Here is a 16261-nt window from a genome sequence, read left to right as displayed (position 1 = left end):
AAACAGCATTTGTTTCTAAAGCTCTATTTTATACATTTAAAATTGATATCATTTCTTACATATTGCTTGGCTCATGTTCAGGTGCTTTTTCAAGCAGAAAAGTTTTGCTGCTAGACGACACAAACATAAGGGTGTAGAACTGTGAACTGTGGTCCCAATTCACCAGATTAACATTGAGAACATAAGAAAGAATAAAGATATTCCTGCATTTAAACCATTAATAATAATTAAAAAAATAGAAACTAAATAGAAATATTCACTAATACACAGTTAAAAATGGTTGATTTAAAGACTGTTCTATATGTTCACCACAGCTGCATACCACTTTCTTCCTTTTAGTGACAACATTAAACACAATGAGGATGGTTTTAAATGGCAAATTACACACGCTTCTGGATTTTGTACCAAGACCATCAAAGAGTACACATGCCTGACTTACCAAGCAATGCGGGTATGCATAGTTAGTTGATAATGTCCTTAAAACAAAGTTAGTATGCATAAAGAGAAATGTCTTGCTCCTCTTTTGTCTCTTCCTTAATACTGCCTTTTTAGGTTACTACAGTGTTCATGTGCATAAATGGAATCTAGCAGACAACAAGGTGATGCGCTCACAGCAGTACCATTTCAGTGGTGCATATGCTTAGACTTATGTCTCAATACAGAATGGCTGGGGCAGGTGTGCTCCAGAGCTGAATGTTTGAAGATGATATATTTACAGTTCCTAGACATATTTAACTACCATTAAATGATACTGCAAAAACTGACACCAAAGCCTGCAGCTAATTTCTAAATATACTAACTGTGTGAGCACCTCATATGAAAAAGATCACTCTAAAGAGAAAAAAAAAAGGGTGAGGGCAAAAACAGAAGCATATTGATTAATTTTTCTTACTGTAAATTTATAAAATATTTATTAACACATATACCTACCTCCCAGTGCCCATTACCAATGCCAAAAGGTCTAAATACATTTACATAACTCAGACACACTGTAATTCATACAGATGTATTAAGAAGAAATAAAATAATGTAATACCTTTACTTTTACCTATGGATTTGATGAAATGGGTCCATGAAGAAAGGGTTTCCAGACAAAGAGGATAAAGAGGAGAAAAACAACAATAAGAATTATGAACATATGTAAAGTCACTACTCTCTGAAAATTAAACGAGACAAGAAAGTATAAACAAGGTTTTGAAGACAAATGGAGATGCAATCAGGACACACTGGGAATTCTGCCTGTTTTGAAGTCAAGTACATGCAAAAAATTGAAAGGTCCATGCTCAATTTTTAAAAGATCACACAAAAGAGAGACACACAATAAATCTACGGAAAGTATTGATTCTGTGGAACACTATACTCAGCATTTTAGAAACCAGAAGCCAAAGATGTCTGCATGTCCCCAAACTGTCATGCACGGATGAAAAATGGACTGATTTTTTGGATACAGTGGTTTAAACTGAGGATCTTTTTTCAGACAGCAATTTCTGATGGTTCCCGGTTATCCTTTACCATAACCACCCTTTACTGCATATGCTGATAAATATACAGAAAATTTCAATCACAATTTCTTATGTCTCATTTATTTGCAGATATTATAATGCAAGAAATGAAGGAAAATAAAAAAGTCACATGAACAAATCAAAATCAAACCAACAAAGAAAGGGAAGAAAAACACATGAAAAAATGTGAACGAAAGATATGTATTTCATTTGCAGCCACATAATTCGCAAGCATTTGCCCATCTTTTGCAGTGATGGTTTGAAAGCAGCTACAGAACAAGAAAACACTGAAAGCAGAGTGGAAAAGGAACAGAGCCCATACCTTGGTCGCCCATCATCAGGTGCGCCAGACCTTGAAGGGAAACAAGAGCACAGTCAGCAATAAACAAGGGAGCATGGGAAGGCAGGGTTGTCACGGTGACAAAAATGTTCAGTGACAGACATCTCATTTCCTATGAGACATGTCTGTATCACAAAGGCAAATCAAAAAGCATTCTTTCAACCCCTGGTTGGAATGCTTTGGGGCAAAGTGTTCTAGAACTGCATTTTAAACACTGGCATATGCTGCATGGTGTATTTCTTCCATGCATCAGTTGGAACAAGCAAGAGCACAAGAGCATGACTTAAAATCCAACCAATCCCCTCAATATTACATCTGCCCTCTGTGCCCTTTGATGAGACTGTTTTGAATATTGCACCCACAGGGCTTGTAATTCTTCAGTGATGAAATTACACTTTTTAAAACCCAATGGAATACCTGAAACATGGGCTGGGTCTGATCTTTTTCCCCTCATCAAAAAATAAGCAGTTTTATAATTAAATGAAGAAAAAAAATTGTTGTCACACTGAAATGATAATGCAGAAATGTCTTTTTGTCTGATACATGTAGCGACTGACTAGGCTTGTGCAAATACAAAATGATCATAAGACATGCAGTTGTAAAGTTAGAATTTACTACAGAAAAGGGTTTTAAGAAACAACGTGTCAGCTGCAAATACGCTAAAGCAATTTTCTCAGAGAACAAAATTATTTGAGATTTCGCCTAAACATTTCTTCAGTGCTGAACTCTAAGTGTAAAGATATATATTACAGATGTAATTTCATCAAGGAATTTTTAAAGGGACATTGAAATCCCTTTATTTAATTTATTTATTATTTTCTGCTTGACAACTCACTTCAAACTTGAAGAGCACTCTTCTTAAGAATACTACTAATATGCTTTCAAATATTCTTTTGCTATTCAAGAGGTTACTTTTTACTGAAAGGCATAATTCCTAGCTTTTTATCTTAAAATCAGAAATAAAGCTATTTCTATATCCATGTATATGTCTAGAATATGGGAAATTGTTAGAGAAATATACATATATCAATTTTAATAAACTTGTATTTTCAATTCCCAGTGCTATTTCAGAAACTTCATTTGAGCTATATAACATTACACATTGGTTTCATCAGTATTTAAATTATCTGTGTTGTTTTCTTAAAATTTTAGGGGTATTCAAACATCTCTGTAGGCTAGGTATAATTACAAATCATCATCTAATCACAATATGAAAGTTATTAAACATAGTAGTTTGATGCCTGTGAACTGTAGCCTCTCTGTATTTTCTGAGTGATTTTAACAAAAAGCTCACATAGGCAGATTCAACAGCTTATGATCTATTGATAATTCGCGGTGTTTTATATGTTTATAAATAGTGGCTTATTTATCCAGGTTATATAATTTTTCATTTAATTTCACTTTTAAAACTACTATAGATTTTTTCCAAATAACGTAAGTTTTTATGGACTAAATGAGGAAATTGTCTTGAAGATCTACCTTTTAGGAAATATATTAGGTACTTCTAACGGTTTTGATGCTACATCGATAAGGATGGAAACTCACTAACCCCAAAGAATTCACATTCTTCCTGCTAGACTTCCTACCTATACTGTAAAAGTTATATTATAGATAGAAATATTTAAATTATTATTGAATAGACTTTATTACAATAGCTTATGGGCCCTATATTCTAAAAATTGTATCAAAACTTTACATGAGATGAGTGTGTGTGAAAAGAGAGAAGCATTCATGCTAATTAAGCTGATTTTAAAGCCTCTTGGAATGCAACAGGATTTTAAGAGAAAAGGAAAGCATTTCACAGGATGGTTAAGGAAATGCAAAATAAGTGGAAAAGATACCTTTAAAAAATAACATTTAAACTCAGTTGACATGCACAATATAAATGAGACTGATTTTAAAAGATATTAAGCCTGCAGGGTAATATATCATTTTTATCAAGTATATAATCACAGGCAATTAAAATTATAGTATAGGAAAACAGAAGCCATATATGGATACAACACTTGGAAAATAGTCATTTATGATTCCTTTTGAAGTTTTAATCTATTTTATTTAAATAACAAAACAGAAATGTTCAGCAGCTAAGCAATTATAATATTATCCATGTAAGAATGACAAATAAAATGTTTATCCCTGCTACTGGTCAACTTGGAATTACCATCAAGTGTTCTTTTTAGATACATGAAGTCTTGGTAACCTTAATGGCTATTTGTCTGTAACCTGGGATAGGGAGTCTTTTTCTAAGAAATCCTTCATTCTATAGAAATGTACATTTAGAGAATAACTATATTTCAAACTATGGTAGCAAAATAAAATATACTAAATGTTGTCTTTTCATATATAAATATTAGTAAATTGTTTATGCAAGAACTATTAATGCTGTGAATATATAAGTTGATAGAACACATATAAGTGGATAAAACCTTCCCATTCACCATTCTTTTGTTATGCCTAGTTCTTTTTGCATGTTAACCCTTTGAAGATTTGTTTGTAGCACACTGACTAATGCATTTAAGTTCTTAAAAAACAAGAATGCTGAAATATGTTTTAATTTTCTGGATTCTACAGGAAAATATATAAGCTATATAACTTCTTCAAAATTCTGTGATAATTTTTTTATAAAATCTTGAATAAAATATTTGGCAGGCAAAACATATTACAAATATACTTACCAGCAATCATATTGAAGTGCTGTATGCTTTCATTTCCACTGAACAATGGCTTATTTTTTAACCTAAATTTATGTCTCTTACTTATACTCAGTACTTTATTGCATTCTTTTTATATATCCAATCATTTGAAACAAACCAGTGGGCTTGAAATGACATAATGCTAAATTTTTCCAACAGAATACAATAAATCATTTTATAAAAACATGGAAAAAGGATCATGCACTGTCTTATGAAACTGCAAACACATATTTTGTCTTTTAAAGTAAAAAAAAAAAGCAGCATTGTATCATTTTTCTCATACAGAACACTACAATAACTATTCTAAGGTTCATATGGGATGCTGAGATCTATCAAGGGTTGGAGTTAAGCTTGAAAAAGTTTCATATACTTGGGATCGCAGGGTTGAGAATGTATATGTTCTGTATGAAAAGTGATACACAATCCAGAAACCAACAAATGTTCAGAAAGAAGTTCAACTTACCGTCTAACTTCAAGATGTACTCTATCAGCACTGAGAAATAAAGGACAAATGAGAGTTGGAAAAATAAGGTAGAAAGCACCCACCTTCCACATTGTTGTCTTCTGAAAGCACATGACAAGGAGGGAGAGAAAAGGAAAAACATTCATTAAGTAGCATGCAGACTGGACCTTGCCTTTGCATGTCTTCCTCATGCAAGGCACCAAACACATCATGCAAGTGCTCCATCACTATCATTCAAGGGGGAAAACAAAATCACAGGGGAGCAGATTCCCTCCCATTGGCAGCATTGATAGGAAGTGAGACAAACTTTCATAATACTGCCATGTCCTCTGCAAAGAGCTTTAAAAAAATCTTTCAACTGCCCAGTATAAAGAAAACATTACTGTTATTACATGTTGTTGGTGTGGTCTTTCTAGGCAATTATTTTTAAAAGCTGTTTTGTTTTCTTTCTAACAATTCTAAAAGGTTTTATTTTCATATACTAATTTGGACTTAGATTTTAAGAAGGCTATTGGAAAAAGCTATGAAATTTGACTTAAAGATATTCCAGCTCTACCAAATATATTATCCATATGCCATTACTGCCTTTTAGTATTTCTAATACCTCAATTGCTTTCCTTAAACAAGAACAACATAGCTTTATGTAACTAAAATCTGTAATTTATTTGGTTAATTTATAGCATATTAATATTTTATTGCAAATGAGAATAGTTTATTGCAATTTATAAAAATGCTAACTTTTAAAAATGTTAGTTAGAAAAAGTGATCATTGGAAGAGCGGTCCACTGGGAACTGTCCATTAGGCAAATCGGTTTGTCATGATTTTAAAACTTTGTGCTTCTGTTTAGGATGTGAATATGAATTTGTTTGAGACAATGAAAATATTTACCCCAATTTCTCTTATATTTCTATATATCTATAAAATACCTACATATTTTTATATATGTTGTCATATTTCCATGTGTGTACCTATGTGTGTATGTATAAACACATATATCCAAGCAGATTTGTATTTTCTAAGATAATCAATATATGTATATGAGGTTTAAAGCATTATTAGCACCTACTGGAAAATTCAAGTTCTATTTGAGACGCAGGGCCTGGAATCCAGGCAAGAAATGGAAGGGAAAGCTGTCTTAGGATACTAGGGCAAGAGCAAGGTTCAGTACTTATTAAAAATGTTCTAATAGTAAACTCTGCCCATATTGACATTTTAGTCTCATCCTTATTTTTTGTTTAATTAACTGTACTTAATAAAGCCATCATCTAATCAAAAGTGTTTATAAACATGGCAACATGCAAATATAGAAACTTGAAAGCAAAAACAACTAAGAATGTACCATTTTATTAGGTTCAACTAAAACCTTTTTAATTGGATAAAGTTACTAGTGAATTAAAAATCAACAATTTTGGGCTGGGCGCGGTGGCTCAAGCCTGTAATCCCAGCACTTTGGGAGGCCGAGACGGGTGGATCACGAGGTCAGGAGATCGAGACCATCCTGGCTAACACGGTGAAACCCCGTCTCTACTAAAAAAAACAAAAAACTAGCCGGGCGAGGTGGCGGGCGCCTGTAGTCCCAGCTACTCGGGAGGCTGAGGCAGGAGAATGGCATAAACCCGGGAGGCAGAGCTTGCAGTGAGCTGAGATCCGCCCACTGCACTCCAGTCTGGGCGACAGAGCAAGACTCTGTCTCAAAAAAAAAAAAAAAAAAAAAAAAATCAACAATTTTGTTTAAAACATTTCAGCTGAAAATTGAAGTATCAACACAGGCACATTTACTGATGTGGTGTTAGCATGTATTAGAAAACAGCTAGTGGCCAAATGTGGGTAATAACATCTTTACACAATACTTGGTTTTCCAGAGTTTATTTTTAAAGAAACAACAAAAAAGGTGTCAAATATTTGGTTTGTGATCCTGATGTCTAGTTTGTTTATGTTTGTTTTTTGACATCCAATTTATTAAATAAGGAATTAGGCTGAATTTGTTACTTTTCAGTGGTGACTTCATGTTACACAAATACAAATATTGGCCGGGTGCGGTGGCTCAAGCCTGTAATCCCAGCACTTTGGGAGGCCGAGACGGGTGGATCACGAGGTCAGGAGATCGAGACCATCCTGGCTAACATGGTGAAACCCCGTCTCTACTAAAAAAATACAAAAAACTAGCCGGGCGAGGTGGCGGGCGCCTGTAGTCCCAGCTACTCCGGAGGCTGAGGCAGGAGAATGGCATAAACCCGGGAGGCAGAGCTTGCAGTGAGCTGAGATCCGGCCACTGCACTCTAGCCTGGGCAACAGAGTGAGACTCTGTCTCAAAAAAAAAAAAAAAAAAAAATACAAATATTAAAGTTTTGTTTTACTGCATTACATTGGACATAATACAAATATACAAATTATTGTAATGTTTAATATATACTTTACCTGTATATTAACTGCCCTTTGAAACTGTATTTTCCGTTTAAGATGCTTATTTCTTAACAAGATTATTTAATATGTATTGCAAAATAATAAAATCAGGGAATTTAGAGGAGAGTCATGTGCCAAGACAGTCTGTCAACTGCTACAGCATAATTCAATTTCTGTAAACAAAAGACAGGTAAATATGGTTGTGAGTAGCAGTGCCTCCCTAGAAATTTTGGTAAAGTGTGGCCTAAAACTGTAATTTAAAAAAGGAAAGAAAAACAAACCAACAAAATGAAACAGGCCCAGGCTTGACACCAACTTTGGGAATGTACTAAGTCGGATATTATAAAAGGAGCTCAAGGTCACTGATTCAGTCCTGACAGCGAGTTCTCCTTTCATGATCATAGGTACAAGCCTAGGTTTTGCCATGAATCCTACTCTAGCATCCAGCATTTTTTTCTGAATTCTTATTCATAATAAGAACAAGCTTAATAATGGGAATTCCTGAATACAACCCAAGTCATGCTTAATGTGTAAACAAATTCTGACTCGACTAAGTCCAGAAAAGAGGTCTGTCTCAGAAGATTTAGATTTACAAAAAAAACAAATAAATAAAAATAAATCAAAGTACTAGAATAAATGGGTGATATATTAACCACTATTTTTTTAAAAAAAGATGATGATGATGATGATGATGAAGACAACTGTCTTGGAACAGACATTCCTTGAGTTTCCATATATTTTCAGATTCAATCTCAGAATAAAAATCCTCCTTCCTATTCCATTCTATTCTATTCTGGTATCCATTTGCTAACTTTACATAATGTAAAACTTGTTAACCTAAAGAAAATCCCTACATTATTTCAGAATTTGGACATGATGATAACTGGTGGTAGCTCCAGCATTTACAACCATTCTCCAGGTATTTTTTTCTCTTCTCCTTCCTTTCCATTTTATTTCTGTACTAAACAATAAATGTCGAGTCAAAAAAAGAATAGTTTATCTCCTCATAACAACTTTTTCTTTATCTTTGTGAATTCTTATACAAACAAATGCTACTTTGCTTTTGAGCAGCAACAAAGACAGGTGCTGAATTTTGGCATGCCACGGTGTACAGGTAAAGCAGCATATTTTGGTTTAGTGTAAGGTAGAAAGCAGTCCATCCGGCCTTACCTGTGGACACTGTCAAGTTAGGGAAAATCTCTTGGTTTGCAGAAAACCCTGGCTTCTTAATTCTGCTGACCTAATCCTTGCTGAGTAAATGAAGTGCGTCTCTTAATCATCAACTTTACTACGATGACCATGCCACCTATAAAGATCACACTCTTGTTTTCTTTTGTTTGGAAAAATAATGAATATAAAGCTGTGAAAAACATATTTTACATTTTATTTTTCTTTCAGATAAGATGAACTTCTCTCACAAAGATGGGCATTAGGCAACAGAATATCAATCATGCTATGAATAATGGCTGTGTGCTGATAAGAAGGGAAGCAGCAGCTTGTTTTTAAATCACTGTAAAAGAGCATCTCCACAAAATTTTTATCTTTGGCCCCCAGCTTATAAGAATGCAAGGACAGTAACCTTAGTTTATCATTCCAGTGTTCTTTGCACATTGTCTTAAGTATATGGTTCTAGGAAAAGAAATGAATACGAAAACAAAAGTGCTTGTTTCAATATAAAGAAAATCATGACCAGTAAAAAATTAAAATTTGGAATAAAATATCATAAAAATCTCCTTTCTTTAAAATCAGTGTTTAAGTTTGGCAACATGTAGTCTTTCTCTAAATGTACAGCCAGTGGTCCATTTAGTACTACAGCTTACATTAAAAAATGGCCAAAAGAAGCTTCCTGATACCACTTGGGCATTCCTTTACTTCTTTGATTTTTGATTTTCTTCCTTCCCTGCCAGCTGACTGTGACTGTCTCCCCTCATTTTCTTTGATTCCCTCTCTCCTCCATCAAAACTGCCAGTACTGCGAGTAGCTTCTGCCCCAGATACAAGCACTCCAAGGTAGGGCATATTACAGCAAAACTGGTGGTGGTAACAGGCAGTTGAAAGACAGATGAAGAATAAAATTCTATTTCCTTCTTCCATACAGGGAGCTTGCTAACTTCTATCCACGTCTCTGTAGCCCATCACATTACTTCTCAAGCCTGTACTCCTCATTTTGGAGATCAAATGCCAGTACAGCAGAGTTCAGTTCCCATGGTGGCACAGGATGGAGCTTTGTTTTTGTTTTTTTTTTTTTCTTTTGGTATTAGCAGTGAAAGCCTTTAGAAAACCTCAATAGTCTGGGAATGCTTCAAGCACTGGGAAATGGAGGAAATCACTGAGACTGTGGATTAAAGCAGCAGTCAGCTGAAGGAAGAGAAATGCGGGCCAGAACCAAGAGGACGTTCAAAGAGAAAATGAAGCATAAAGGTCCATTATGGAGACTTAGGGAAGGAAATAAATAGCCCTGGACAGGAATTGGACTAATTTCAAACACGCTTTCTAACAGAGGACATCACCTCCTTTTTCAATCCCACCTAAATAATATTCCAGGACACTCCCACCCAGCCTGCTTGGAGTCCTTGTCCTAGGGAATATATGTAGTCAACTACAACAGCCAGTTTTTTTCCTTCTTCACTGCTCAGGAATAAAAAAAGTATATCTAAACTGGATACAGCAACACAGATGTTCCTGGCATCACACTACAAACCCTTAAAGCAATTTCCCCCAAAAATATTTTGTTACAAATACATTTGTGGTATTTAATTCAAAATGTTCTATCTTGTTAATGAAAATTAAAAGAAAGAAGTAAAGAGAAAAAGAGAAACGGGGAAGGAAGGAAGGAAAGCAAGAAAGCCTACAGTTATCACAATTTATAGTGATTAAGGTATTTGATAAACCTAATTTAATATTTGTTAGTCAACATATTATAATGTAAATCAAATGACTCACATAAGCTATAATGAATGTGATTTCAAATTTTCATGAGGAACTACTACAAGGATTTTAAAATATGTTTTGCTTTGATAACTTCAGTTCTTGCCCAAGTCTAAATCTTGAGAGTTAACATTTCAACATTCATTTCAATAGTTGGACTTAGGAAGGAACACTGAATTTAACAGTGACTGTAAACATGGTGACAAGCACAGTCTACAGTACGTGTGCTCACACCATCTATTTTTATTTTTTATTGCTGACAAATGAATGCTTCCTGATATGGAATTGACAGATCTGAGCAGAGTGCTTATCACATACCCTCCAGACCAAGCTTAATCACTGCTATACAACTCTCCTAAGAAAGGTGGCTCAGGTGAGCAGTGCTTTCATTTCTAAGAGTTTGATGTCATCATTAGGATACAGAGCAAGAAAGCTCTTAGGTTGAGGTTAAGAGAGTGAACTTAAATACACCCTACCTACTTGCCCAACTTACCAACCCTTCAGTGATTACGTGGGTTGGACTTCTTTGTGAACAGATGGACAGAAGACATCCTTTGGCCTGTGTATTACCATCAGAGAATATTCTGCAACGTGTTCTAGGTTTGCCATCATTAAGATGAAAAGTAGGTGAACTCCCACTAATGAGACTAATGGTCTTCATTTGAAAGAGGTGTCAAACATCTACTGGTATACAATTTTTTTTCACAACTTTTTTCATCTTACTACAGAAGTTTTTCAACTAAATATTAAAATACTCTTACTTTATTATTCTATACTTGGGTTCTTAGACATGTCCAAAATAAATCTATTTAATTTATTTAAGAAAAGGCAAAAATACTTTGTGATGAAATTAAAAATATGATTAAACCACATTGTAAAAAGGAGTCTTAAGTTTAGTGCTTAAAAATTACATTTACATGCAACGTGTAGAAAATAAAATTATTTAGATGATATGATTGACCTGACAATTATATACTTTTTATATCAAAGAAAAAATGAAATTTTATATCAAAATAAAAATATTTTATATTGTTATCTTCACTTCAATAGGACCCTCAGATATGTAACAAACAGCTTGGAAGGAAGCTATTCCTTGGAAGGAAAAGAGCACAGCATATTAAAAGGATTTGATTTTTCATTTCTTCAGAGCTCTTAGTTTTTCATTTGATATGGTGTTAAAAATTCACTGTATTTACATGTTTCAATTTATGACCAAATTAATTTCAAAGTTTTATGAAAATCACTGAAAATTATTTTAAAAGGAATAGGCTATTTTTAGCTAAATAAATTAGATCATACATTGAAATTTTCCAGGAGGCTCTCGGGGTTGATTAAAATAGTACTTTTTTTTTTTTTTTTTTTTTTTTGAGATGAAGTCTCTCTCTGTTACCCAGGCTGGAGTGGAATGGCACGATCTTGGCTCACTGCAACCTCCATCTCCTGGATTCAAGCAATTCTTCTGCCTCAGCCTCCCAAATAGCTGGGATTATAGGCACCCACCACCATGCCCTGCTAATTTTTGCATTTTTTTAGTAGAGACAGGGTTTCACCACATTGGCCAGGTGCCTGGTCATAAAATATTACTTATAATCAGGCTCGGCATGGTGGTTCACACCTGTAATCCCAGTACTTTGGGAGGCCAAGGCAAGTGGATCACTTGGGGTCAGGAGTTTGAGATCAGCCTGGCTAACGTGGTGAAATCCTATCTGTACTACAAATACAAAAATTAGCTGGGCATGGTGGCACATGCCTGTAATCCCAGCTACTCAGGAGGCTAAGGAAGGAGAATCATCCTTCCTGCTCACTTTTGGTTTCTATTTGCATGGAATATCTTTTTCTACCTCTTTACGTTAAGTTTATGTGAGTCCTTATGTGTTAGGTCAATCTCTTGAAGACATCAAATACTTGGTTGGTGGATTTTTATCCATTTTGCCATTCTGTACCTTTTAAGTGGCGTATTTAGGCCATTTACATTCAATGTTAATATTGTATATTCCCACTTACAAGTGGGAACTAAGCTATGAGGGCACAAAGGCAAACATAATAGACTCTGGGGACTCAGAGGGAAGGCCAGGAGAAGAGTAAGGGATACAAGAATACACATTGGGTACAGTGTACACTGCTCAGGTGAATGGGTACACCAATCTCAGAAATCACCGCTAAAGAACTTATCCATGCAACCAAACACCACCTGTTCCCAAAAATCTATTGAAATAATTTGAAAAAATAATGTGCTAGAAAAACACACAAAATATAACTACTTATATCACTTTTTTTTTCTTAACAGCAACAGAATAAAGGAGTAAGAAAACTGTGAGATGACTGAATGATTTCATAGATCCTGTTGCAAGAAGGCAGAAAAACCTCATGGAAAATACCATTTTCTTAATTGCATTTATTTGTTGATTCTATAAAGTCTAAGAAACTTTAATACTGCTTAATTTATTTTATTAAAGAAAAAAAAAAAAACCTCTCCCAGTCCTTTTCTCTAGATTGTTAGAATAAATTGTTTCCTCAGAAAAAAAAAAAAAAAAAAAAAACACAGACACACATTTAGAAAACCTTTTGTCCTACTTTAATAGCAAAATTAGGCCCAGGTTTATAAACGTGTTTACCCATGAGCATTCTAACCACTAGAAATCAAAGAAAGAATTATTCCATAAATTTCTTGTTGCCTTTAAAATGTAAAGAAAAGCACTCATTTCATTCCCATCACATAAATTGTGCCTTCCTTTTTAAATATCTGAAACAACATGATACTTTTGTTCAAAGCCAAATATTTTGGTAGGTGAGACAACATATTATGAATTTGCCACATAAAATATATGTTTGCTCTTTTGTTTGAGTAATAAAATGTAAATTTGGTAAAAAATATTACTTTCATTCCCCTTACATACTTGCTGTGTAGTAAATCTTCTGGGAACTGAGTAGCAAATTTAATTCTTTTGCAGGAAGAAAAACTAAATATTATACAAATTGCAGTTCTTTGGGAAAAAAAGTGTTTTATGTTACAGAGTAATAGGAAATTAGTTTGTTCATAGATACAACCAAGTCTATACTTTTGAAAATATTATATATGTAGTTATTTGAGTTAATGTCCAGTGGCTAAACTAAGCCCATATGAATACTGCTCACGTGGAAGAGAGAGCCATGAGCTTGATTAATCCATTCTGTATCTGTTGATTTACTAATCCATAAAATCAAATCAACACAAAAGATTTCTAGGTACCCTAATGACTCCTACACACCCAATTGGTATTTCATTTCATAAACAAATTCAAACTGTGATATTTTTCTCATTAAAAAATATTTTTTCTACAAGAGTTAACTTGAATAGAAGAAAAACATTTATAATAAATACTTTGATAAGATCATCAATAACACAACTACTAACATTACTACTTTTCCTATAAACATGTTACTTTACTGATCATAGGCATTAAATAAATTATAGACTTTTCTTTTCCTCTTTGTATGTGTTATTTCAATTTTATTTGTTCATACATATTAGAAAAAGAGAGTATTTTCTAAATGCATGGACGAATATGTAACCACAGAGCCATATGGCATATTTCTAAGTAAAATTAAAATTTCAGTTCCTTAGCCATATTCCACATGCTCAATAGTCACATGTAGCCATTGGCTACCAGGCTGGACAGCACAAATTGTGAAGCTTTGAGTAATCATGATAAGTTCTAATGAGCGGTACTAACTACAGCTTCTCTGACAATATATTTTAATATCAAGTTATTCACATAATGTATATATGCTTTGTTCTTTATTCAAAAAAGGAAATAATTAAAATGTATGATGGTTTTAAAAGCAAACACCTATTTAGAGCAGTGTTATTACATTTGTGCAATATGGAGAACTTTGCAATATTTCCATTTAACTTTAAAATAATAACAACAATTAGGAAATAACCATGATAAAAATTTTACTGTATTCATTTAAAAATGTGTTTGAATAATTCAACCTCTGGACAATTATTAACTCTTTTCATCATAAGTATTTTCCTTTAGACCTCACAGATAAGAAAATGCTGAACATATTTTGATTTTTAAGTAAACTAAGCTAGCAATATAATATTATCTTACGCTTAAGCCCCCCATTCTCCTAGTATGCCCAATTAGATCATTTATCATTATTGTTTTTTATCATTACTGTCTTTAAGTCTATGAACACTTTTTAACCAAAGAGTTTGATCTTTTAACAGAATAGTTTTAAAATTAATAAGAAAGTGCTTTTCATCCTACTATCTTATATAATGTATTCTCTTATAAGTCAAAGACTTTCCTTCCTATAACATGAGCCTCTTTTTGAATATTATACCATAGAAAAATAAATCAAATGAGCAAATAAAATAATCAACATTTCTGTAGGACTTAAATACAGCAGAGACAAGGAAATTGGATAAATGAAGCAGTTCACACCTCTAGTTAACTATAGAAAAGTCCAAGATCCTATTAAGGAACTAATACATAGAAACAAATGAACCATTGAGAAGGCCAATAAAAACTGAGTAGGGAGAATAGAAAAATAATCCTGAGACTGAGAGCGGTGGCTCACACCTGTAATTCCAGCACTTTGGGAGGCCAAGGCAGGCAGATCACTTGAGGTCAGGAGTTCGAGACCAGCCTGTCTAATATGGTGAAATTGCATCTTTCTTAAAAATACAAAAATCAGCGGGGTATGGTGGCAGGCACCTGAAATCCCAGCTACTCAGGAGGCTGAGGCAGGATAATCACTTGAACCTGGCAGGCGGAGGTTGCAGTGAGCAGAGATCACACCACTGTACTCCAGCCTAGGTGACAGGACATGACTGTCTCAAAAACACAAAAGTAACCCTGAATACAGAATGGTGGAAAAGCAAAAACAAAAAAAAAAGGGGGCAAAATTATGAGACGAAATGAACTAAAAATTGTCACGTGAAGAATGAGTAAGATGTATAATAAAAATTTCTAATAGACTTTGCCAAGTCTATTTTAGTATTTAAAGTATTTGCCAAGTCTATTTTCAGTATTTAAATAATCCTAGCCTGCTCCAAAGATTAAGTATCTTGAATGGTTATAGAAAAGTGCCCTTTTTATGATAGATTAGTGACATCAAATCTCCATTGATACACAGTGACTGAAATAAGGCAACGCATTTATACCTCGATTTCCTAATGAACAATATTTAATCCATATGTCCCAAGCATATGAGCTGTTGTCTGGTAAGTAAAGTAAGTATTGAGAAGGAAAGATGATTTCCAAATGATACTGAGGTCATCTGACATTTTAGCCCAACCCTGGTATTAGAAAAACTTGAAAGAGATTATACAACATAATGAGATACTTATTCATATTTATAATGAAGAAAATATATGTTGGAAAGCCAGAGTCAGCATCCTGACTCAGTACTATTTTAGATCTTGCACTACTAGAGAAAACACACTTTTACATAAAATAATAAATATGACACAAAACCTTAATATATTTCTGACAGTATTACAATAACTGAGAAAAAAACTAGCTGTGCAATATGTACAGTAAGTATGTGAAATGGCTAATATCTGCTAGTAAACGTAGCTTGTGGCAGTACCTAGTAGCTTAGGCAATGTATATCTTGTAGCTATCTAAAGAAAATTATGCTCAAAATGGGTAATTTTGAAAATAATACTTAACACACTGGGTAAGCACAACGGAAAAAGAGTAGGAAAGTCACTGCTTTCTGAAATACTGAATAGACAGTGTCATCTTTTTTTTTTTTTAATTAACATGCCTCAGAGCAATATGAAAACTATTCTGGATTGAGATTGAGAAAATAGAGTTGATGATTTTAAATAGGCCTAATAATGGATTATGAGAAGTAAATCAATCACTTGAAAGTTTGTAAACATGTATGAAAATATTAGTAGCATGATAATTTTTTAAAAATGAATAAATTGTCA

At 33.7% G+C, this 16261-nt stretch overlaps 1 protein-coding gene across 5 annotated transcripts in view; it reads right to left on the bottom strand.

Annotated features, from left to right (window-relative positions):
• The window catches only part of NRXN1 (neurexin 1), a 1138235-nt gene that overhangs the window by 1023917 nt on the left and 98057 nt on the right, over positions 1-16261 (bottom strand). For all 5 annotated transcript variants that reach the window (XM_011961493.1, XM_011961492.1, XM_011961491.1 and 2 more), the window contains 3 exons: positions 5082-5099; positions 1825-1854; positions 1037-1048 (listed from right to left, as the gene is read on the bottom strand). In XM_011961493.1, the coding sequence (XP_011816883.1) occupies positions 1037-1048; positions 1825-1840 (28 nt within the window). In that variant the 5' untranslated portion in view covers positions 1841-1854; positions 5082-5099. The remainder of the gene's footprint in view (positions 1-1036; positions 1049-1824; positions 1855-5081; positions 5100-16261) is intronic.

Source organism: Colobus angolensis, unplaced genomic scaffold (genome assembly GCF_000951035.1).
Source record: "Colobus angolensis palliatus isolate OR3802 unplaced genomic scaffold, Cang.pa_1.0 Scaffold558, whole genome shotgun sequence".
Lineage (NCBI taxonomy): Eukaryota > Metazoa > Chordata > Mammalia > Primates > Cercopithecidae > Colobus > Colobus angolensis.
Note: the sequence above shows the minus strand (reverse complement) of the source record. Positions and strands in the feature narration are given on the sequence as shown.